General features: G+C 36.6%; 6 protein-coding genes across 12 annotated transcripts in view; 1 reads left to right on the top strand and 5 right to left on the bottom strand.

Annotated features, from left to right (window-relative positions):
- Positions 2,163 to 3,556, top strand: LOC105174200 (calcium-dependent protein kinase 25-like). The gene is made up of 4 exons (XM_011096227.2): positions 2,163 to 2,872; positions 3,000 to 3,143; positions 3,228 to 3,390; positions 3,466 to 3,556. The coding sequence occupies exons 1-4, from the start codon at positions 2,287 to 2,289 to the stop codon at positions 3,554 to 3,556; spliced, it is 984 nt and encodes a 327-aa protein (XP_011094529.2). The 5' UTR covers positions 2,163 to 2,286.
- On the bottom strand, positions 5,360 to 7,883 carry LOC105173959. Its single transcript, XM_011095901.2, has 2 exons — positions 7,579 to 7,883; positions 5,360 to 5,998 (listed from the first exon to the last, which is right to left on the bottom strand). The coding sequence occupies exons 1-2, from the start codon at positions 7,803 to 7,805 to the stop codon at positions 5,629 to 5,631; spliced, it is 597 nt and encodes a 198-aa protein (XP_011094203.1). The 5' UTR covers positions 7,806 to 7,883; the 3' UTR covers positions 5,360 to 5,628.
- LOC105173958 lies at positions 8,794 to 12,543 on the bottom strand. The gene is made up of 4 exons (XM_011095900.2): positions 11,245 to 12,543; positions 10,785 to 10,970; positions 10,556 to 10,647; positions 8,794 to 9,611 (listed from the first exon to the last, which is right to left on the bottom strand). Exons 1-4 carry the CDS (start codon positions 12,379 to 12,381, stop codon positions 8,924 to 8,926), a joined length of 2,103 nt encoding a protein of 700 aa, XP_011094202.1. The 5' UTR covers positions 12,382 to 12,543; the 3' UTR covers positions 8,794 to 8,923.
- On the bottom strand, positions 13,641 to 16,993 carry LOC105173957 (iron-sulfur cluster co-chaperone protein HscB, mitochondrial). 2 transcript variants are annotated; one of them, XM_011095897.2, is made up of 6 exons: positions 16,515 to 16,987; positions 16,016 to 16,112; positions 15,821 to 15,910; positions 15,155 to 15,220; positions 14,445 to 14,513; positions 13,641 to 14,031 (listed from the first exon to the last, which is right to left on the bottom strand). In XM_011095897.2, exons 1-6 carry the CDS (start codon positions 16,916 to 16,918, stop codon positions 13,894 to 13,896), a joined length of 864 nt encoding a protein of 287 aa, XP_011094199.1. In that variant the 5' UTR covers positions 16,919 to 16,987; the 3' UTR covers positions 13,641 to 13,893. The 2 variants fall into 2 exon arrangements, with proteins under 2 accessions (XP_011094199.1, XP_020553302.1); XM_020697643.1 differs by lacking the exon at positions 15,821 to 15,910 and having other exon boundaries at positions 16,515 to 16,993.
- LOC105173956 lies at positions 17,749 to 22,422 on the bottom strand. 6 transcript variants are annotated; one of them, XM_020697994.1, is made up of 12 exons: positions 22,189 to 22,422; positions 21,782 to 21,915; positions 20,915 to 21,124; positions 20,703 to 20,830; positions 20,367 to 20,475; positions 20,188 to 20,227; positions 20,018 to 20,107; positions 19,821 to 19,920; positions 19,602 to 19,741; positions 19,204 to 19,306; positions 18,411 to 19,096; positions 17,749 to 18,315 (listed from the first exon to the last, which is right to left on the bottom strand). In XM_020697994.1, the coding sequence occupies exons 3-12, from the start codon at positions 21,051 to 21,053 to the stop codon at positions 18,042 to 18,044; spliced, it is 1,809 nt and encodes a 602-aa protein (XP_020553653.1). In that variant the 5' UTR covers positions 21,054 to 21,124; positions 21,782 to 21,915; positions 22,189 to 22,422; the 3' UTR covers positions 17,749 to 18,041. The 6 variants fall into 6 exon arrangements, with proteins under 6 accessions (XP_020553653.1, XP_011094194.1, XP_011094198.1 ...); XM_011095892.2 differs by having other exon boundaries at positions 20,915 to 21,354; positions 21,782 to 22,422; XM_011095896.2 differs by having other exon boundaries at positions 21,782 to 22,422.
- LOC105174199 (ubiquitin carboxyl-terminal hydrolase 8-like) overlaps positions 23,411 to 25,113 on the bottom strand; it is a 7,421-nt gene continuing 5,718 nt past the window's right edge. The window contains exons 12-14 of the mRNA XM_020698065.1: positions 24,652 to 25,111; positions 24,141 to 24,414; positions 23,411 to 23,945 (exon numbers count right to left, since the gene is read on the bottom strand). Of these exons, the coding sequence (XP_020553724.1) occupies positions 23,838 to 23,945; positions 24,141 to 24,414; positions 24,652 to 25,111 (842 nt within the window). The 3' untranslated portion in view covers positions 23,411 to 23,837. The remainder of the gene's footprint in view (positions 23,946 to 24,140; positions 24,415 to 24,651; positions 25,112 to 25,113) is intronic.

Below are 25,113 nucleotides of genomic sequence, written 5' to 3'. Positions count from 1 at the left end.
CGTATGCGCCACATATGCGCCACATCAGCTTCTCCAGCCAATCAAGATCGAGCCCCCAATTTTAAAAGTCACATGCATCGCATGTGACTTTTTCCGGCGACCCACAAAATTTTTCGGCGAAATTTGGACTGAAATTACGAATTTTTCAGTTTTACGGGACCAAATTGAAACCCTAGATACTTACGGGACTAAAACGAAAATGGCCTATAGCTGTGGGACGAAAATTGTCTTTTGCCCTATATTTTTTAGGTAAGAACAATGAATTTTTATTAATTGAAATAAATTGATTATAAGTATAATCACTTCTGTCGACATCATATCTAATAAAAACTATTATAATAATCATATCCTACTCAATAACACCTAATATTAGAGTAGACAACAACTGACTATACAACAAACAACATCTCACGCACCTGACGGGGTCCAAATCCACGACCTCTAAGATCATGAGCCCCAACTTCGCAAATTGAGTCATGTCTCATTGACAATGGTAATTATATTATTACATTAATAATTTTTAATGAATTAAATAATTAAGTAATATATTGGTTCAATCAATACATCAACATAACTAAGAATTATCAGATAACAAATTACAATGACCTCCCGTAATGTTTGACATAATTATGAATATCCCCTTATTTTTTGAAAAATTACAAATACCCCCTAATGTTTGATAAAATTATATAATTCTTGAATGGAGGTATGAAACTGTCAAATAGTATACGGATATTATTTATGTAAATAAGGGTGATTTGGTCAATTATTTAACAACATACAAAAGTAGTAATTACTTAAAGTGTTGATGATCTAAATATAGCATAGACAGCATTACTGAAAAAAAACGCTTAATAGCGACGGATAATTCAACGGCTTTTCCAAAGAATTTACGGATAAATATTAGTTTCTGATGGAAGAGCAATTGGAAATAATTTTCAAACGGAAAAACCAAAAGCATCGAAGATGTTTTCCAACAAATACCAAAACCCGTCGGAAAATTCATCCTACAGACGAACAACAACATAAAAAAATTCCGACTGATTTTTTTCTTGCGGTTTTTATTATTTAATTTGGGAAGAATTATTCTATGGTTTTTGCGACGGATTTTGTTTATTTATTTGTATGGAGATATTTCAACAATTTTGTTTCCAATTAACCGTGCCAAATTCACCGCTATTTTAGACCATTTTTCCATATGCTCATCAAGTTTGAATTAATTTCAAGTTCTGATATTGTTGCTTTTTTTTTTTTTTTTATATATATGATTGTAAAATAGAAGATATTTATATTTGAAGAAATGATATATGGATGTGAAGTACATGTGTCATTTGATGATGGAACTTAAAATGATCGTAATTTTTTACCCAGTTAAAATTACGAGGCGATCTACTTATTGTTTCGTTTGGCTTCGGGAGGAGAATCCAACCCTCACCACTGTTATTGTGAGGGGCCACCGTTCATCGCTAAACTCCATCATTTTAATCATCGTCTGTGCCATTATTTAAATTTTCTTATTTTTAGGTTGAATTTAATTAATATTTTTTGTATTTTTTATAATTAGTATTTAGGCCTGAAAACTTACTAGATTATTGCTCAAGTTTAGAGCTATTTTTTAGCAGAATTTCATCAACTTCTAAAATAGTCCAAATTTTAGCTACTCCTTTTAAATAGTTGATAACGAAGATTCATTAAGGAATAAAAATATTTTACGTTCCATCATGATAATTATATTTGGAGGACGGCTGGCTAGAGCTCATCAGAACTTATAGAGAACTCAAACTTATACTCTTAATCAAATGAATATCTCAACCATCTATATAATATATATATATATATAGAGGTATACCTCCTCCTCAAATGCATGATGAACATTAATTTCTGCTACGCTTTTTCTTAAGTACTAAATAACTTTCCTAACAATTTCTTACAGAATTCGCAGGATATTTTGTTATGGAAGTTTCCTTATAAGACATCTTCCACTTTTATTAATCAAGAAAAGTTGTTTACTTACCTAAATAGCAACAGATGGGAAACAATTGTGTTTACGGGAAGACTACTGCTGATGAGGAGGGTTTCTTTTACGCCATTTCACGTTGTTGGTTTTCGTCCTCTGCATCACCGGCTATGATTATTGCTTGCAATGACAACAAAGGAGAAGCTCCAGTTCACGTGAATCCCCCTCAGTTGTCAAAGATTGAAAGAGAAGAGATCAAACCAACACACCCCACAACGTGGGACGACCCGATCAAGAATGATCATGTCAAAAAATCATCTCAAGTGATCATGGTAGTTACCGCAAACCCGGCCAAGAAACCCCGCCATCATAATGTGAAGAGACCGATGAGTTTAGGACTTCAAGTTGAGTCTGTGACCAGAACGAAAACCGGACATCTGAAGGAGCACTTCACTTTGGGTGAGAAACTCGGACATGGGCAGTTCGGCAAGACTTTTCTCTGCGTGGAGAGGCAAACCGGGAAGAAATATGCTTGTAAGTCCATTGCAAAGCGGAGATTGCTGAGCATGGAAGATTTGGATGATGTGAGAAGAGAAATCGAGATCATGCATCACTTGTCGGGCCGCCCCAACATCGTTTCTATTAAAGGAGCTTATGAAGATTCGGTGGCAGTAAACGTGGTTATGGAACTTTGTACAGGAGGTGAGCTTTACGACAGGATCGTTAAACGAGGACGTTACCCGGAGAAAAAGGCTGCTGAGTTTACAAAGACGATATTCGGTGTAATAGAGACCTGCCATTCTCTAGGGGTGATGCATCGGGACCTTAAGCCCGAGAACTTTCTCTTTGTCAATGAGGATGAGAATTCTCCTATAAAGGCCATAGACTTCGGATTATCAGTCTTCTTTAAACCAGGTTCATACCAATTCCCAGAGCTAATTAAGCATTGTCTTGTCATATATATTTCAAGTCTAAGTTACAATTGATAATTTCAGCTCGTGTCCATAGTTGATGAGAAGTTAAGTTGTTGATTTCGCTGCAGGGGAGACGTTCAGTGATGTGGTGGGGAGCCCCTATTATGTAGCTCCGGAAGTGCTCTGTAAGTGTTATGGAGCTGAGGCGGACGTATGGAGTGCCGGTGTTATAGTTTACATTCTTCTGTGTGGTGTGCCTCCATTTTGGGGCGGTAAGATACGGAACATATTCTCGTGTCTCTGGTTCATGCGCGATTTGATTGCTTCTCATCATGCTTATTGTATATTTGGTACAGAAAGTGAACAAGAACTGTTTGAAGAGATTATGTGTGGTGATATTGACTTCACATCAGATCCTTGGCCTAATATCTCAGAAAGCGCGAAAGATGTATTGAAGAAAATGCTTGTGAGGGATCCGAAAAGGCGGATAACTGCTCATCAAGTTCTGTGTAGGTTGAAGTACTTAAAGGTCTAGAACATATATGATGATGTAGTGCAAGTCACTTGATTAATTCTTGGTGTTTTTTGCTGCAGGTCATCCTTGGGTGCATGCAGGTTGAGGGTGTGGCTCTTGAAGCCTACTGATTCTGGAGTTTTGAGTCAATTATCTGCCATATATGCCTGAATTTGCACTGCGTTTTTGAAGATACAGATTGAGGAGATGACTCTATGGTGTCCCATTCCCATTGTTCACCTTTCAATGTATATATGTGTTAATTTACTATTGTAATTACCATATATAGATAAATGAAGAAAAAGTTGTTAATATTTATCTAGCTATCAATGTATGTAGCATTGGATATTTTTGAATATCATGAGAATCCAAGCAGCACTGATCAGTTTGGAGGGTAACATACTTGTATCTTCTGTAATTTCCGCAATATTTTTATTTATGAGTAACAAGAAAATTTCATCTTAATTAGTCCATTTTCAATTAAATTTCATTCAATTGGTATATATTATTATTGCATGGTATAGGAATATGGAAAGTATATTTTGTATGCACGTATGAACAAATTATGGTTCATGCATATTATGTCTGCACATATTTTACCTTAAACTTCTAAAATCTTTGACTGATTCTAAATCTCAAATGTTTGACTCGGAAATGGTAGGTAATAAGTTTTTGACAAAAACATGATCGGCTAAAAATCAAGCATGACATGTGTCGGCGCCTGAAGGTTGAGCGGCAGCCGGCGTCCGGCTGGAGCAGGGGCGACGCTGTTAGAGGATTTATAGTGGTATTCTTGACCTTGTAATTGTCTACATCGCTCCAGAATCAAATAATCCAACTCGAGTGAATGAAAGTTTATTCCGTGATATAACGAATGAATAAATTATCTTTTTATAAAAAGAAAATAATAATTTACTCCTATACTTTTTAAAATGAAACAATTTTTACCTTCTTGTATAAGAAAGTAAATTGCTGTATTTTAGAAAATACAGAGATAAATTGTTTTTTTTTTTTTTATAAGAATAATTTGCTCATTTTTACAATATCATATGGATTGCTTACATTTTTCGCAATCCAACTCAGTCAACTCTGTCTGTATAAAATGTTTTCTGGCGATGACATGCATGCTTCAAAATTGAGTTTAGATAATTAATTATGCACCTTTTGGACTCTGCCATATCATAATTAGTGAAGAAAACCATCATTTAGAGACTCTTTCAAACTGGCTTGGAAAATAATAGTGAAAGCAGGTGGTGCTCCATTTGGTTCAATGTTCTTTCACTGCCCTCATGCATCCTTAACATGAAGTACTGGTGACGGCACATTACGACAATGTAGTGCATAATTACAATTACATAATACTATAAGATTGGCCAACATAGAATTCACGAGGAACATTTGTAGCAACATATATACAAGAGTTGCCTGATAATGGCATTTCCTCAAAACAGAATTAGACAGATATGACCCCTAGTTTTTGAGTTTGAGAAAAGCAAACACTTGGCCACATACGAAAGACAACATGCATTTTCGGCTATAGACATCAAGTGAAAAACCAAACATAATACGGTCATATCGACCCACCTCAAAATCAAAAAATCTTGTACACTTCAGTGATGTATAAAAGATGGTAAGAAGTCTGTGCTGATCTTCAACAACGCACGTAGACCTGTGGAAGAGCACCAAAAAATAGGGATATAAATTTCTACAGTCAAATCCACTTTGCCTGATCAAACCTTTCAAGTTTGTGCCTTTGTATTTTCCTCGTACTAAACACCAAAAAAGAAATGAAATTTCATGTGTTTAACATCCTTTACAAATTGGTTAAAGCGACTAAATTACACATTTTCTTCCTTGGAAGATGATTGGCTACTTCTAATGATTGCAACAGTCAACCACCACCAGCAAAAGCACCACCCTTCTTCGTCAATCAAGTTCAAAGCTAATGGAATTTTCCTGACCAATATAGGGTTATAAGGAGAAATATCATATACGACAACCTTGATACCTCATCAGAGCAGAGAAAGCATATGGTTTTTCTCTAGCTGTGTTCCCAAATTACTAGAATGTTGTTAGTATAATGTAATAAACTACATTAATACACCGCAGAGAGAAAGAAGCACTACTTTCATTGCGAACCGGTGAAAAAATGATTTGAGGCGCTGTATTCAAAAGGCACATCAACATAGGGTTATTTTTATTGTATAACCATGAGACTAGTTAGTCTCCAGATATATCTTGATTCAAACATCTCTAGCCAAGCCAGAAAGATCGACATTTCCCTCAGAATTTTTCTTAGGATACGCTTCCGTGTGAGGGTGATCACCCTGAATATGAATTCCATGTTTCCTGTGCGATGAAGGAGCATCATCATCATATATGTGTGGAGCCCCAAGTGACTTGAAGAACTCATCCTTCATCTCTTCAGCAGCTTGAAAAAATCGGCCAATGCCACCAACAAAATTGCGTTCAATGGCTTGTATATCACTACGCAACCCAGGAAAGTAAGAGGGTCCATGTTCTGCCGACTCGAAGGGAAATGACCCTTTGACCATTTGGTCTGTGACATCTTCCTCATTGTACTCTTTGTTAGATTGTACCATCTTACTGGGCCTGCATGAAAATAGCATACATGAATGAATAACTCAATTATTGTATAGAGTATATATGACTCTTCTCCTAGGTTAGGACGATGCATATTACAACTTGGATCCATAAGCAGATCTACACATCATTAATTCCAAAGGAAATTGGCGCTCAAGATTTCTTAGATCCTGCATCTTCAAATACGATGGAGATCACAAATCAAACAATTACTTCATCACAGATAAGAATTTTGCATAGCTATATAAAACATTCTTAAATTTGTCCATAATAACATGATTAACTATTGAGTTATATCAATTACACAAGAGACAATCTAAGTTCCCTCAAAATCCAAGGGTCTAGGTTACAGGGGCTGTATATTTTTGTCATTGAAACATTACTTTTCTGTTGCCAATGCATGCTTAACATTAAGAATGAAAGAAGTTGATACACAAAATCAATAAAGTTTCTACTGGATATACCAGAAATGCACATGCAAGAAGCAGCAATGCTACATCATTAGTTTATGCTTGCTGTTACACCAAGCACAGTGTTAAATGAAGCAAGAATGCAGCTAAGTCAGCAACTAAAGGGATGCATACTGGACGCGCAGAAACAGGAGCATCCATAACTTAAGAAAGAAAATCCAGGACTAGGTGCAGATGTACGTACATGTTTATGGCTAGGCGTAAGGAATATCATACTCCAGTGACCCTATCACACATCATATTTGCTGGTATTACACATCGTAAGATCCCATTTAAGCAACTGAACTTGTGAAGTACAGTCCAAGCATGACGTTAAGCATCATTTTAGTTGTAGTATGAACTGATTTATTAGTCATAGAAGTCCATGTAAATAGCTGCTTCATTAAGTTACAAAAAGTGTGAAGCAATACCTTGAGAGCCACATTTGCTTGGATTTACATAATACACACATATATATGGACCAAAAATTGAGCACCCCCCTTTCAGAATAACATCTTGAAACCAAGCAATAAATGTACTAAGTTCATGGTCGACATCATATAGATAAATATGTGCCAAAAAAAGGAGCAATCATCTTTAAGAATTTAGTGGTATCAAATTGTATATAAAAACATCTTGAAATCAAGAAAAGCTTTCAGATGCCAACATGTAGGTCATAACTCCATCTAGTTCAAAGCAACGCATGCTAGTAGGTAAATCTTTCACCATTTTATTCACTTCACTTAAATTTGATCCAAGCATGTCTCACATTTTTGACAAAAGTAATGTTTGTCCCAACAAAAAACGTCCTAGTTGTCTCCCGACCACACAGCAAACGTCCATCTCCTGCAGTTTGCTTCGAGTTCCTACTCATACAAACACTCAAAATAACTATGCACACAACTTATTCAATCTAATCAGAACAAATTAATACCAACATGCACGGCTACTCATCCAAACTAGACGAAACAGGGAAATACAATTAATTCGATAAACTTAGATTGATGCTCAGCAGTATCCGATATCATCCTTCCAGTTAATCTCCCGATAAGTACTTTAATAGATTCAGCCCAATAAAATACGAAAACAGTAAACTGAATTCAAACATGTTGAACGTAATAGTACTAGTTCTCAATTCACCTTCCAACACAGTCTTTAAAGACCTGCTCCGTTTTCTCGCACTTGCGAATGAATTTCCCAGGCTCCACTTCCTCCGTCCGGCATTGCGACGTCACGACCTTCCTGGTAGCGCAGCGGCCGCCGGCACCGTTACCAGCAACATTTGAGGACCCTAGAAGATCGCCGACGTCACCGGAGGAGGGGGAAACATAGTCGGAATCATCATCATTCTTCCATACCCACCCCATTGCTGATGCTGCTTTTGTGAAAAGAAAACCGTACAAATTTCAGTTTACGAAGGATCTAAAATGCGTTGCAACTTGCGAGAGGCGTAGAGGAGGGCAGTTGTGGTAGTTGACGCCACTAGCTCTCTTGCACATCACATCAACTCCTCCTGACCGTCCGATTAAAACGCATCCAAAAAATAACCATTGTGATGAATTCAAGATTGTATCATATTTGATTTAATTATAACTTATCAATTTTAATTATTTTATTTACTTATATAATTGAATTTTGTTAAAAAAAAATTCAAGATCTTGAATTCAAATATCATGTACATGTGTACTTTTTATTTTTATAATATTTTTTATATTTGTTGTGTACTTGTTATTATTTCCTAGGTTAGATATATTTTAATTTATTGATTTATTTAAATAATCTTTAATATTTGATTATATAATTGAACGTTTTTTATCCTGAAAATAAAAATAAAAATCACAAGGAGTCTATCAAAATTACAAGTTGGAGTATATGTCTTTGTTTCTCTTATGAGATGGGGTTCAATGCAATTTATTTTTCCTGTCATCTTGTAAATTAGTAAATTACTCAATTAAGAAAAAATAATAGCAATTTACCTAATGTGTTTTTTAAAATGAAGTATTTTATCTTTTTATATAGGAAGGTAAATTGCTTCATTTTAAAAAAACACATAAGTAAATTGTTATATTTTTTAAAATATAAAACGATAAATTATTATTTTTTTATTGAGAAGTAATTTACTCACTTATAATATCGTAATGAAGTTGCTTGCATTTTTTTAGTATGAGATGGTGAATTTTGGGGTGTGCAAGTGAAGTGCACAATCATATATTGAGCAAAATTACTAGTGAATTTTGATTGTGGTTGAAGTTGAATTGATAGGTTAGGTTAGGTTTTTAAGATATTTTTCACTTGAAATGCTAATCTTTTTTTAAAGCTTGGGATGGGAGTCATTTCATACCCAAACAAGTTCAATTTGCAAATACCAGACGAGATATCTATATATGATTTGTTTCACTTTGAACTGAAATGAGGCACTTGGAAGAAGATAAGAAATTTCTAAAATACAATGAAGAATTTCCAGTGCTATCAGCAACATATATAATCAAGGTGCGGCTACTGGAATCATATTCTCAGCTGTTGTGCCAACGTGTTGAATCACAAACCTATAAATCTTTCGCTTTAGAAGCTCAATCTTTTGCATCAGCTGCTCGTCCTGTTTAGACGCTACGCGATCCAGCCAGTCGTTGACTCGCTTCAGCTGTGATAAGATTGTTGCTATTGGGCCACAGTTGAGACCGCTGCTGGTAGCTGGATTACATTTTCCAAACACTCGAAAACCAGCATCAAGAGACTCCTCAATAAACCTTACAAACCACATTTGCATCTCAGACTGCAAACTCTTTCCAAGTTCTACAGTTTCATTCATTCCCAGGCCCCTGCTCCATGTTCCAACTACTGGTGACGAGACCTTCATGTTATTCTTAATAGGTGCACCGACTGATAGTCTTTTCTTTGAACTTTGCTCCACTTTTGAGGAACCCTCAAATTTCTCATTTGTCAAAAGGGAGACCACCTCCAGATTTGTAGCCAGAGCAGCTTCCACCCAAAGTGTACTAGACTTTGATTGTTCTGATGAGGCATTATCAATAATTGCTGACAGATTACAGTTACCAGCCACTGATTCAGCATCTGCTGTTGATTTCAGTACGTCCTCATAAATGGACATGAAGCGATCAATAGTAGGTAATGGATTTTCAGGCTTTGACGTTGCAAGGAGATCTGAGAACATACTGCAATAGTAAAGAGGTTAAAAGTGGTTCTGTTCGAATACTAATGACTTACTAAGTTTCTCTAGAGGTTTGCTTATTTATATAAGCTAGCAAATAAGCAAAGGAACAAGAGACTGCAAGATAACGGAACAAAAGAGGAATTCCACCATCTATGGGCTTCAAGCGCATTTTACATCTAATATACTTATCTGAAAACATACTTACTACACTCTGATAAATAACTTTATATTACCGTCATAAGAAATCCATACACAAGTATAAAGTTTCATATTCCCAAATGTGGACAAGAATCAAATGCATTGATGAGGACTTCGAAGTGCTGGATAAATCATACTTGCAATAAAAAAACTCAAAAGCCCAAACAAATGAAGCTTTATACAACAAGAAAACAACCCTTGACGATTTGGATTCATATGCAGATTTAGCTAGGCAACAGGAATGAATATCCCAATTTATTCAAACAGGGGTGACTTTTCAGACTATAAATTGACAAAAAACACAACAGCCCAGATACTAATGGGTAATGGCTAGAGTATTTCAAGTTCATGTTAGTGTTACACAAGCGGCAAAATAAGAACAGCAAACACTTGTATCGATTTTTGGACAAAGGAGAAGAACAAGATAAAAAAACTTGAACGAACCATATAAAATGCTTCATGAAAAGACAATTGGAGAAGCCAATAACATGTAAAAGTCCCATATAGAGCATCTTTACTAGACAGTACCACCACAAACAAAAGATTAAATTTTAAAAATTGAACAAAATCAGTCCGTCTGAGAGTGGCATTGTTATAACAAAATTCACACACTGAGCATACGGACATAAGCTAAGTCCAAATAAATTTATTTTCAGAATTGGCCAAGGAGATGCTTTTCCTGTAAGTAACAAGTATAACCAATATCACGTGCAATGCATATCCATACATCTGCCATAAGTGCAGTACCTTAAGTTTCTCACAATGGATTCCGTGGCAATGGCCTCCTCTAGAGCTTCAGCAGCAGCTGTTGAAGCAATTTTTCTCCTCTGCATGGCATCCTGATCAAAGACCACATTAACAGATTTGTATTAAATGCTGAATACAGAAGGATCAGAAGTCACAAAGACACTTAAATCAGCTCTAAATTACTGTACAATTGGCCCTTAAATTTTATATTGTCTTAATCTATATGTACCTTCCCTAGCTTTGCAAGACCAGAAGAGACCGCGTCCAGTGACATACTGCCATCAGTCCATTTCTTTTCGTGGATGGTGATCACTGGAGCTGCACAATTTGGTTTCTCCAGCTCCACAGAACTCTCAGATTTCGCATCGCTTGGCAAGCTTTCATGTACATCACTCAAACGCCTGGATATAGCAGCCTGAAAAAGAATAACGCCAAAGAAGTCATGAAGAATTCTTGTTCATTCTGTAAGGTGTGCTTAACTGAACTGTGTACAGGGTTAAAAACATTTAAATTCATGCTTTATCACAAGGCTATTCCAGCGTAAAAGTGATAAAATATAAGGGTGGCGACAGAACAACAATGATTTATTTTTACTGCAAAACCTGCCAATTTAAAAACAATTTCCCAACAATGACTATTAGACGGAAAACACATACACATAAATTACATATGCTGCAACTAAAATTCACCTGAGTCCTCAAGATGGCCTCAAAATCAGGTCTGTTCTTAGACCCAGGCTTTTCTTTATGCTCAGAAGAGCCTCCACCACCTGAAGCTGATCCATCATCCCAGGTCTTCCGACTCGGCTTCCCAGACCCCACAAGTGCCTCAGAGACCTTAGAGATTCCAGCTGCAATATTAGCCAACTTCTTCTTCCCCGAGGAGTCTACCGCGGGTGACACCTTAAGCCCACCTGATAACCTCCTACCTGGGGACAGTGACATCCGCCTTGCCACCACTGGACTCGCCTGCCGTCTCCCAGCAGTTGGGGATGGTTGTCGATATCTAGAAGGGACAATTATAGCAGGTTCCTTTGCCGTCCTCCTATTTTCTTCCTTGGCGGCCACAAGGCTGGGCACCACACATTTTGATGGCGCAGGGGAGGAAGACCTCTTCCCTGACTTCCCAGCTGGTGATGGATCCCTCTCGGCCGCCACAGCTTTCCTTCCAGCTGATACCGGTCTCTGCTTCAGTGCCCCTGGAGATGAAAACCTCTGAGAAATCTTATCCGAGCCAACTTTACTATTAGCATTATCATCTCCAGAAATAACAGTCACATTCACATTAACATTCTCCTTGGGGGCAATCACTGGCCTGTTAACCTTGTTTTCTGCATATTTTTCCTTTGTTTCGGTCTCCTTCTTCCCTGCCCTCGACAAATAGGCGGCAATTGGGTCCAAGGAGGGGTCGGACTCCGATACCGGCTGAATGACAAAGCTATTCTTCGAAGGGGAGATTCGAGCAATGAGGGGTTCAGGGGACCCGATAAAGGGGTGGCGACCAGCAACTGGGCGGAGGTTGACAGCGGTGGGAACCGGAGGGGAGTCAAAGAGGAAGCGATCGAGGTGTACAAACTGACCTAGCTGGAGGCGGTTGGTGAGGATGAGATCGGTGTCGCGATCGGAAAGGGAAACGTAGGTGGAGTTGAGGGAGTCAGAGAGCTGCACGTAAAACCCGTGGTGGGGCCAGAGGGAGTCGGCGGTGGAGAGAGCGGGGACTATTCCGATGACCTGGAGGAGGGGGCTGCGGTGGTCGCCAGTGACTTTGGTGGCGGAATTCATGGACTGAAGGAGTTTGAGGAGGATGCCTGGGGTGAGAGTGGCCATTTTTGGGAAGAGAGAAAGGGAATGAAAATGGATTCTGTTCTGTATCTGTGTAGAAGAGAGATCAGAGTAGGGTGAAATTGAACATTGTTTGTGGATTGAAGATGGAAGGGGGAAGTTGGGGGGGTTTTAGGGATTAGATTGTGACCGTTGTGGGATTTGAATTTCAAAATTCTACACATTTTGTCCCAGTTTGAAATCTTTAACGGTGTTGCGTTCTGCTCCGGGGTCCACATTTTGGTAAGACAAAAAATAATTATTGAAATTTCCGAATTCCAGAAATTAATTTTCAGATCAGCCAGAATTGATGGATTGGATTGGAATCGGATGATTGCAAACACGGGTAGGCCCGATGCGAAAAAATACCATCTTAGGTCTCGTATTTTATGAGAGTAATATTTTTTATTTTGTATAGATTAATTTTTTAGATTTTATTCCTTAATTTTAATTTTTTTCCCGATAAATTTAGTCAAAAATTACGTATAACTTACATATTAAAAAATTAAATTACAATTTTAATCTTATAATTTTAAAAAAATTAACATATGTAGTCATGTAAACATTTTTAATCCTATACAATTTGATATATAAGAATAAAATTACAATTAAATTGGACGTGCACAAGTCACATGTAATTTTTAGTCAAAAATTACCAAAAAATAATTAAAAATGGCCAAAATTTAAAAATCACAAAATTCAATATGCATAGAACAAAAAATGTAAAGCTCTAAATTACAAAGCTAAAAGTGCAAGTTTCCAGTACCAGTTATGGGGCGGTGCATGCAACTATTTTACACAAAGGTTTGCATATACCACATGTCAGAGTAAATATCCATGCAAGAACAAAACTACATGCTTTCATGTGTATTTACATATTATTATTCTGTTTAAATTTTCATTGTGTTTTTCTTTTGAAATTTTAATGGTTATTTCAGGATAGCAGTCCCCAATTGGCATGATTTTTATGCTACACAATTTATTCTTGGGGAACTCTATCCCCTAATTTTCATCATCCTACAAACAAAAACATTGGGTAATCCATAATGTATGACTTTGTTAAATCCAAGAGAGAATATTGCACTTGGGGTGTTACACTCACTTCCCCATAAATACTATTAATATGAACCAAAACTCCTCACTGAATTAAATATTTTCTTTCCTTCCATAGAAATAGAATGGTTTCTCTCCACTCTGTCCATCAAGTGTTAATCTCCCAAGTTGTGCTGATTGCCCCCACCTCACGCAAGATTGGCAGCATCTCGTGACAAGCTGTCTTCACTCACTCTACCTGAGAGGAGCTGAAGATTACTCAATTTTATTAGAAACCAGGAACCATACCCAAATAATGTAACATTTTGGAAACATGAGAATTGGATTTTGCGTAGACAGCGCAAATCCTTATTAAAAAACAAATTCCGATGGGCAGTAACCAAAAAAACTTAATACCCAAGTCCTGCCCATTCATAAGACAATTCTCCTTTCTTACTTCGCCTGTATATAAATTGGACACCAGTACTAGAGTTTCTTCACAATTTCTTCATTAGCTCGTCTGTAATAGGTCATTCTGCGGATTGAAGCCAGAGCATCTTCATAGTTTCCACGCACATATGCATCATCAAATGCATCAGACCAATATCGCAATTTTTCCTGCAACTGCAAGGCACCATAGAGAAATGGGGTGTACATTTGAAATGGAAGTAATAATTACAATGTTCGAAATCACTTCATGGATTTTTCATTACCAACTAACAGTAAATTACCTATGAGCAACATCTAATATTCTAATGCTACAAATTTGTGAAATCAACAAAGTGCACTAACAAATGAAAAAAAACCATTTTACTCCAGTGGTTCTAATTGTATAAATCAATCATTTCCCAGGGCCTTATAAAATTAGTTGCCTAAAAGATTAATACTGAGAAAGTTCAAATGACTCTCAAGGAGACTAGAACGTCGCCCAAGCTACTGCAACTATACATGAGAGAGTTTATATTTCATGTTTCTAATATTTGCATACAAAAAGATATGAACCACTAGATGCATATTATTGGACGGCACACTCATACCTGAGCCTGGATCTCATTTAATGCCCGACTGTCCTCTGCTTCATCAACAGCTTCCCTTAATTCCATGACCTGCAGTTCAGTCCACATTAATATTCAAAGATCAGTTTTCTTGAAAGCTATACTTGTCATCGTCAGAAGAAATTTGATCAGACATGCAGGCCGAGTTTGCAAGACCTTACCAATGCAATTTATGCTATCAACATCCAAAGTATATGACATGCATTTGCAAATACAATCAGAAACTCTGCTTGTAGTCATGTATTTGGAAATATATGACAAAAAAGTACAGCCTGTATCAGCCAACATGTTTACACCTAATCCCCAAAACATTTTCCCTCATCCCACTTCCATCTCAACACTTTCATTTTGGTCCCCGGAAAGATTGTATTAAATTTCAAGTCACCGTTCCCGCACATACAAGAAAATAAGAACCCAGCTTTTTATATATTTTCGAGTGTAAGAAGGGTTCACATCTTGAACAATTTGATCTGCTAAATCATCTGCCTAAGTAAAAAAACATGGCTTATGGTTAATTGGACCCTCCAATCACCTCATTATGACAGCCAAAGAGGTAAAACCTTGATGCAGATAATTATATGGTATATACATAAACATGTCATGAGCTTCACTTTACCAAACTGAAAAAACTAAAAACAAATCAGAAGGAAAGACAATTTTCAGCACTAGACTCTTCTTGGTGTCAACATTACCTCAGCTAGAAGCTCAGGGTCTGTAATCCTTTCTTCTTCATCAACAAGTATACCTTCTAATTTTACCTACGTGGATTATCAGGAAAATCAGTGAGAGAAGAAAGGGCAAAAGAAGTCATGTTAGATAAAGCCTAAACCAATGCATAAACTAGCAACCAGCACATACAATGATTGAGCCTACTATGACAAACAACAAACTAAATGAGGCCAGTTTAATTTACCAATAGACATGCTCCCACAAAGCTCTTTCATGTTAATTAGGTAAAAGAAAACATGATTATATAGGATACAAAAAACAAGCACTATTAAGGAAATCAAGAGGAATTTTGAGCATAACTTTATTGAAGCCCCATCTGCATAGAAAGTGTACACTGAAACTATTTAGCTTACCTGGATTCTTCTTTTGAATATTTCAAACATCAAACATCTTCGGGAATTATTCTTGGTATCAATTGACAAAGAGGAATATCCAAAACGAATAAGTTTCCCTTGCTTGTTTGACAACTCAAGGTTATCATTACATTATGTAACTTTGACATTCTTGATACTCATAAGTCATAGCGCATTGCTCTTCATGAGGAACAATATTTGTTACTCCACTAGCACTCAATAATATAACTAACATGTAAGCATAAACCATTACCATGTATTCATAAGAAAACATACAATGTAGATTGCCCTCAACAATGGGTCAGTGAGTGTGCGATATGCATCTATCACCCGAGCTGACTGTTCAGCAGCATACTCCCTCTCCCTCTATCCAATGAGAACAAGTTCAAAAGATAAATTTTATTTTTCAGGGAGAACAAGTTTTTGACATAGAACCACATGAACAAAGAACAACATAAAGACAAGACTAACCTGGGATTTTGAATGAACTAGATCAGGATGCAGCATTTTTTGCCAGTCTTTGTACTTCTTCTCCAATTCTTCCACCTCAATTTTATATTTCCTTCCCCTAAGAAGGCAACAAGAGCTCTTATCAATCCTCTTACCCCCACAAGAACCACGTACAGATGTCTCCCAGTGCAATTATTGGTGACATTATTAAATCCAGATAGTTAATAGGCCTCACCTCGAAGATTAAAACATTCCCAAACAATTAAAATAGGATCCCAAATTCCATAATCAACCTTAATTGTTATAGCTTTCATTTTACAATGAACAACAAATGCAATGATACACACAACTCTACGGTGGAGCAAATATTGGAGGCTCTACTAAAAATAAGTAAATAACTTATTATCCATCACACAGCTTAACACAGATATTTCCATAATGCCAAACTGAAATTGTCACCAAATGCAAACGCAAAACTGCAGAAGATAATCCGGATTAAGAACGAGAAACAAAAACTCACAATCCAAAAATTTGAAAATAATCTATCGATTCATCAACGGATTGGACGCTACGACAGGCCCGGCAGAAGAGAAACGGCGTCGCACTCTCAGCCTCGGCACCGCAATTCCAGCAGTGAAATCTCTCGGCGGACTTCGACTGGGAACAATAAAAGTTGTCGTTTTTCACAAATAAATCCGCAAAACTCCCTCTCGTAAAAATACCACCTGGGTTTCTGAAATATAAACCTCCGGCTGAAGGAAAAGGTTTTCCTTCGGTTCTTCCAAGTAAACAGGAAGAAGAAAAAAAAATCGAAGAACTGTAATTGTGGGAATTGGAAACTGAAGAACTGGAATCTTTTGAAGTAATTGCTCGAGAAAGAATTGATGAGATTCGCGTAGAAATTTGAAGCTGTTTCTTCCACATTCTGAGAAGCGGCAAAACTTTATATAGAGAGAGAGAGAGAGAAACAGTGGGCTGCTGAATTTATACGCTGTGCCTCTCGTCTGGTGTCTGTTCGGGGACAGATGGCGAGAGAAGGGTCATGCACAGCTACAATTCCTTTGCTCAATTCCCCCTCCTATTTATAACAAATAGCGGTTTTACCCGCTGATGTTTTACAATTGTTGACACTAACCCCATAGAATAGAATAAAAGAAAGATTTGAAATAGTATTGATTTTATCTCAAAAATAATATCTTATTATATTAAAGTGTAAAAATACACTTCTGCATATAATAAGAAGTGTTAACTGTTAGATTAAGATACAATAATGTTATAAAATAAAGATGTGGGTACGATAATATCATGGGATAATTACACTTTCCTTTCTTAAAAATTAGTGTAATTACACGTAAATTCCGTATAGTTTGAAAGTTTACGTATCCCTCTGTTAGTCGAAATTCACCGAATTTGCTTATATGTACAAAAAAAATTATATTTATCCCCAATTGATTTATTATTTATAAGAGATCAAATAATTTTTTTTATAACCAAATTACCTGTACATATAATGAGGTACCTCTTCATTGTTATAAGAGTATTTTAGTTCAAAAAAAATTATTTGACCTGCAATAAGTCATGGTAGATATCAATTTTCATTCAGTTTTTTAGTTAATAATAAGCAAATTCAATTAATTTTAACTAATAGGAGACTTAATTGTAAGATGAAAGCAAAGCTAGATGTAATTTTTTAAATCACAAGAAATTTACATGTAATTACACCAAACATGAGGGGAGGGGAGTATAATTATCTCTGAAATAAAATGCTGATAATATCATGTTCACTGAATATGTCGAGGTTTATACTTAATTGAATTACTGCCCATAAACAGTTTAAAAATGCATTTTCTTCATCTGTACTAAGGTTGGTGAATAGAATTCATATACACAGACAAAAACTTCCTAAACAAGTACAAATACTTGAACAAAAATTCATAGCTTGCTTGTCTTGTCGTGAAGTTCTTGTACATTGTAACCAACGACCGCGGCAATTGCAGGGAAAATTAGGCAGACGACAGCTACACTGAACAGAAAGCTGCTTCATTTACTACCCAGAAAAGAAACGTAAGCACCAAAACCTCGATATTTTGTATTTCCTTTTAGTTGTGCTTCTAGTCGCTCCGCTTCCATTGATACTGCTTGCATCAGCACTTAATGGATAGTTCTCTGCTTTGAAGACTTTCGAGACAGTTTTCTGATTCATGGAGGAATGTGGATCGATGTGCTCAACATGAGATGGACTTGAGCAGTTTTCAGCTGGTGAGCCTGGGGCGTTCTTGCTTTCGTTTGTGTCCGTTGTGTAAGAATTGGAACCTTTATGCCTGAAATCAAGAGTTTTTATCAACAAAAGATCAAAACAAAAGTATGCCGCAATTGATCAGGTCTGTATACTGTAATAGAGAAGCAGAAAAGTTACCTTGAGCTATGATTATCAGAGATGTTTCCAGGTTCATGTGGAGTCAAATCAGTTGATCCGCCCGTTGATTCGTTCTCATTCTTCCTTCCTATTTGATCAGCTTCCAAGAAAAATGATTCTTCCCCAGCATCCTCCTCTGAAGTTATGAAATGTTCATTCTTGAACGCAGACTGACATTTCCCAGGTTTACCATTGTACTCCTGAACTATGGAAATGGCCTTTTCCAATGTTCCCAGAGCTCGTTGAACTTCCGGACTAATGCCAAGCTTACTTTTCATCTCAGGTCCAGAGTGTCCAATGTTATCACTGATTGTCCTACGAGCTTGTTCCACCTCAGTGCCAATAACTATCTTCTCGTCAGTCCTATCCTCTTCTGTGATTCGGTTGATCAACTGATCACATGATTTCTGGCAACTTTTATCTAACGATTCACTTTCCTCTGTAAACTCCACGAATTGATCAAGCATTGTCCTGTCTCCATCGGCTTCTGAATCAATAATACCGTTGTCACACTGATTTTCCGCCTTCGCACTATTGCCTTTGAATGCTTCCGTTTTGTGTTCTTCACGAGCGGGAGAAGGTGAGAACGTATTTTTTGAATAAAGAGCATCATGTATACGAATGTATAATGGGTCTTTTAAAGCCTCGTGAAATTTTTCATCACCTTCAGAAACAGAAGCAACTTCCTGCAGTTGTAACCCGCAAGTTTGATTTGCTGGTCGTCACTAATTTGCACGTCCAAACTTGAATAGAATTGATTAACAAAAAAACTTGTCAAAAGTTTGAAAACAACCTTTTTATAGAGCTTGAAACCGCTACCTATGAGCTGCCTCGATATAAAATTGATGAATGCTGGAGGAACAAAGTCCAGTTTGATATCCATGTTGGCTATTGTCCTGCAGAAAGTTGAAAGTGTGGCAGCCACTGGATTTACTGAAGGGGAAAAGGTTCGAAATTGAACGACAAAAAATGGTCGACATGGATCACTCCTGAGTTCTAATACATGATTACATGAAAAGAATTCACGAAATAACCACATTTTGCCAGCATTTGGAAGTAGAGATCAATGTCGATCGCTAGGCAGAAATATTGGCCGTGAAAAGTGAAAAATATAATTTACGGGCAAGAAAAGATCAAAAAGGGCGATTATACTCCAAGTATTAAAGATACGGAACATGAGATACAACTAACCTGAAGTAGCTCCTCGTTGCACTGACTTTCTGCAACGCAAAGCCTCCCACCAAATCTATTCTTACTACATCCTCTGGATCGGGTATCCCATCACTGGTGAATCCATGGGTGCTTCTAGCAATGGTCTCTGAGTTGGAGATCTGAAAATAGATTGACATTTTTCCTTATAACAGAGAGTGCAACATGTCAATGTAAACAGAAGAAGCACTGCTAAATTACCGAGTTAAGAAGAACCACAACGAGACCATCTTGTAAGTACTCAAATGCAAACGAATGTACTAGAACTTCTCTGCTCGACAGTGGCCATGAAACCTTCATCCTTTCTTCCAAATAAGTAGGTATATATCAGCATCTTAAAAGTTGTGGTCTGCAGCAACAACTCGAGAAATGAGTTCAAAATGTGCAGTAGTGCATACCTCACTAGCAATATCTGTTCACCGATTCCGACTCTTTGTACACACTGGGATGAGATGACTTTGAAAGTTGGAATTGCGGTTTGAGGCCACCTGACAGAATGAAACAACGAGAGCAGTTTTATATTCAGTAATATGAAGAGGGATCATTTTTCATACTTTTTCGTACTTACCATTTCTTGTAGAGGTCTGACTCACATGAAATGCATAGACCTGTTAAAGATGAAGCAACTTGTGCGATTAATTCGGCGAAACTGATGGCCTCATGCATTTATCCCGATGGACAATGCACTTGCAAAAACATTAAAAGAAAAAAAAAAGGAAATTCTCTAAGCATTTTGATTTAGCTTACAAACGTCGACTGGCCCATCCACATAGCCTTCGACAAGTAGTGTATGAAAGGGAGTTCCCTCATGTCCTTCTCGATACATGACCCGGAATTCTTCAGTGTCCTGTTTTACCTGCAATTGGTCAAAAATCAGCATTACTGCCTAGAAACGGCAATGAAACATATGATTCAACAATAAAACGAGAATAATATAAGAAGTCCCTAAGCACCATTGTCTAACAAGATCACATTCATAGACTAATAGGCTTCTTCCGACCAGCATCAAAGTACTTAAGAGCCTTTAAATTGAGGAAAGTGCAACTGAAGCAGATTATCAACAACATTGATAGACCGTCATACTTTCCAGCCAATTTGTGACTCATCATTGGATTTTGACTTCTCGACATCATTCACAGAGGCACTCCTCAACATACTGAGGAAATTGGAGATTTCTTTACTTCTTCTTTCCACCACATAATCAGTGTACTCTGCATAGCACATATAAAAACTTCAGAACGTGCTTAGCATAAAGTCTAAATAAGGTGCTGTATCAGAAGATCAAGATAATCAACCTTCTAACTGATGATTTGATGATTGTAAAATTTGATTCTTCACAAGGGTATGTATCATTTCGTCGTTTGTCAAGTCCGGTGACGCCAGCGTCTTGTCCAACTTGCTTCTATAATCCAAGATACTATCCCTCGACTCCATATTTGCATATCCCAGCAGATCAGGATAACTCCACCAAACTTCTCAAGATGCAAAAACAAATAAAGATGCAACTGGAAGTAGATCACAGACTCCAGTTAGAAAATACCCTTGCGTTAGAATTACCAAATTCAGACAATTATATGCGCATGCTGAAAATGTTACAACGGCCCGTAACATATATGCTCCGTCAGGTTTAATATGCCACAAATAGCCATCCTTCAGATTGAACTCTTGTCTTCTCAACACAGAAGAGGAAATATACTTTCATGTCGAAACCAAAAGGACAAAAACCCAGAAGCACCTTATTACAGTACAAGATAAACAAACATTTTAGTACTATTGAAGTTTCTCAATCACAAAATTATAGAGAATAAGCAAATGTTGTCTGTCACCAAGTACATTAACAACGCAGGACTTATGTTCTAGACAAAACAATGTTCACAGCCAACAAATTATTACTGCAACAACCTGCTCATCTCATATACACACAGAAGAGGACACCAAATTAGCCAGAACTCCAGAAGTAAATAATCATCCAACAAATTTTCTTGCAAAAAAGATAACAGAAAGTCCAACTTTTGAAGAAAAGTCTTAGAGACATTTCATAAAGCATTTCAAACACAATATTTTCATCATAAAAAACACACACTAAAATGTGAAACTCATAAGAAAATGAGAATCGATCATGCATCAAGAACTGCTAAAAGTTAAGAAGAGGTAGAAGTCACTTGCAGCTGAAACCCAATTGGAATTCGGAGTTGAGAATACAAAGAACTTCAAATTCTACGGCAACAGAAGCCCAGATCTCAAGAAAAAAGTTATCGGCAGAGCAGACAGACACCTTCAGCTGATGTGAGCCCACCTCGGCGGAGCAGAAAAAGACGAGGTTGCCTCAAAAACAGTTGGTAAATAAATATAAAAAACTTGAAAAATTCCAGTACGTGTTCTTTCTTGAATTTGTTATAGGTCGAAAAGTACTTGTAAAGCCTAACCAGTTGACCCGAACACAGTGATCACTGGATAAAGACCCACCCAACTAATCTAAAACAAGAATTGTCTAATCCCATAAATTATTTGACTAAGCGCTCCCTAATTTCAACCAGCATATAACAATAATTTTCTGTTTTTTCTTTACTTTTTTGTTGTGTGCAAACATACGACTCAATGAAGAGCAAACCCTTCAGAGATACGGGTTGGGACTTGGAAGCATTTCATCTCAACGTGTTGAAATATTCTTGCAGCCCAACATCCTGAGAAAGAGACTAATCAACATGTGGAAAACGTAAGAACATTCGACATAATAATAAATGTTTGCGTCCGCAGTAGTTCGTGTTATGGTTATTGCCTCCGTCTACAACTTGACTTTGATTGTGGAAATGGCGTTGAGTGTTTTGCAAAAACTTAAATTATAATTTAAGTTAAGTTAATCGAAGGTGTTCAGAAATATAATTGTTATTTATATATTTTTTAAAATTAAGATAAAAATAAGTTAAAAATTATAAGTTGGTGAAAAGTTACTTTACCACGTTTTTGCCAATCATAGCTAAAATCTATCCACTTACTAATTAATTTTATAAATAAATTGGTAATATATCAAATTTTTACCAAGCACTTTCACGTCAACTTCTTTTTACTTATAACTAAACGCTCATAATTTTTATATTTTAATTACTTATCAACTTTTTTTTAAAAATTAAGTGCTTTTAAAAAATATAAACTTTTACTAACACGACTACTTTAGAGCCCTCTTAAATTAATAATATTATTTGAGTGTGCTTTGACAAGTGTTTTTTTAATTTATTGAATAGTATAAAATTGGTAGTTTATAGGTGGGAGAAGAGATGGTACCAAACGAAGCATTTATGTCCAAATTTAGACAGCTAAACTGAAGACAACGCGGTATGGCTGCCTAATTCAAGACTATCGTGTTCTCCATTTCCACTTCGATCCACTAAACGTGATCTCCTCTTCTTTTAGTTCACGTCACGTCATTGAATATCATACTCCCAGAAATTATATTGTATGATCGAAATTAAATTAATTATATAATAATTATAATATATTTATTATTGTATAATTAGTGTATAATTTTAAAAAATATTCAATTATATCACACTTGCTCTATAATTATTTAAATTCGACCAAATCCAATTCGGAAAAAAAAATTCATCATGCTCCTTAATTTTTGTCTTTAGTTATTACATAATACATAAGGTCACAATTGATTGATCCCAAAATTTTTAATAAAAAGTAATATAAATGATAGAATTTACACTATCATCGTTGGTTGTATCGTATTGTAGCATATTAATCTTCAATCATTATGGAATTTTAATGTTAGAAACTGTCACGAAAAATATGTAAATTCCAATACTGTGTATTACAAAAGCTACAGCCAAGAAACCATGAGAAAGAGCAGTTTCAGCTATCAAAAGACATGATGATTCTGCAAATGCATTCATCAAGAGTTTATGTACAGTTTCCTGAAGTATGTTCTGCACAGAGGTGTATTCTAGGAACAATGTCGTCTGCCAAGCAGTATCAATGTCTGAAATGACTTTTCTATACCTAGTAATAATCCATGTTAGTGTCTGTAACCAACACCCCGTCTCAAGAAGATTCATTTCTTGTGATTGGGGGTTCTGAGTGGCATATGTACATCTAATAAAAATGCTTCCTTTACCTCCAAAACCTGATTATCCACAGCATCAGACGCAGATCTACAGAGAAACTCGAAGAGATGAAAGAAACTTCTACCTGACCACCTTTTAGAGTGTCGGAAAATTAGATTCTCTTGTAGAAGAGGACATAGGCTGCTTGTGTCTTTATCTGCTCCTCAGTAACTGGGAAGACATGGCTGTCATCAAACTCATACCATCGTTTCAGCCTATGCTGCAATGGAACAAGAACAGATTCTAAGATTAGGAACAAGGAAACTGAGCAATGCACAATGAGGGAAATAACAGAGAAAGAAATAACTAAGCAACTTTGTATTTTAAGCTAAAATTATCCCAAGACGGATGACATAATTAAAAGATCATTAACAAGCCTCAGTACGGAGTTGCTTCAGTCAGAATGGAGACTTACTTTGGCAAAGGCAGTATAATGACCGCCGCCCATTCCACCATAATGATTACTCACAGCATATAACTTGTAACGATGGCAATCTGAGTTATTCTTTTGAATTACATAATTAGAGAGATCAAAGTCGTCGATGGGGAAGTCCACAAAAGTTTCCAGCTTGTTTTTCAAAAATCTAGTGTATGAAAATCTTTTCAAATGAATGACCAGAATCTCCGGTAATCTCCAAAGATCCAGCTTTTTGCTGGCCTGTCTATGCTCCTTGCAATTAGGACAGTACCTACAACAAATTTGCAAATCAGTTTCAGGATAACAAATAACATGGATCGTTTACAGATAACAGGTCAAAAGTCAAAACATGACTAACAAAAGTATATATGGCAAGATGTAAAGGAAAAATGAAAAGGCGGCAGCAATTGTTTTACAAGTGCCTGTTGTGCATTGCAACAAAGTGATGATATATGAAAAGCCAATGACATTTATGATATGTCTACTTAAATAGTGTATGAATAGATACCACATGTCATCTGGTCCAAGAGGCTCCTCTTTCAAGAAGGTCTCGACACATTTATAGAGTGAAATGGAATCGTGAGTCCATTTTGACATCGATGCAGGTTTACAGACTTCTGGCAACACGCTCAGGATTGAAGTATCATAGTCTTGGATCATTTTTTCGGGCCAAGAAACCAGCACTTTAATTGGCTGGTCAGGTTTTGATACAGGCACTGGTTCATCACTCTGTATCTTGAAGCCACTTGAGTAAGAAGTGCGACTTTCCAAAAAAAATTCAAAGTCGCGTTGAGCATCTGAATCACTTTCAGATTCATTGTTTGAGTTTACAGCTTCATCCCAAACTGTATCCTCTATCTCTTCATCCTCATGGGCGCTCTTTCTTGAAGCACCATCACTCAAGAAATCATCACCAGGAAGTAAGAAGGGTCTGATGAGCTTAAGAAACTCATTATGTATCTCAGATCCT

Source organism: Sesamum indicum, linkage group LG11 (genome assembly GCF_000512975.1).
Source record: "Sesamum indicum cultivar Zhongzhi No. 13 linkage group LG11, S_indicum_v1.0, whole genome shotgun sequence".
Classification (NCBI taxonomy): domain Eukaryota; kingdom Viridiplantae; phylum Streptophyta; class Magnoliopsida; order Lamiales; family Pedaliaceae; genus Sesamum; species Sesamum indicum.
This window is presented reverse-complemented; position numbering and strand designations above follow the sequence as displayed.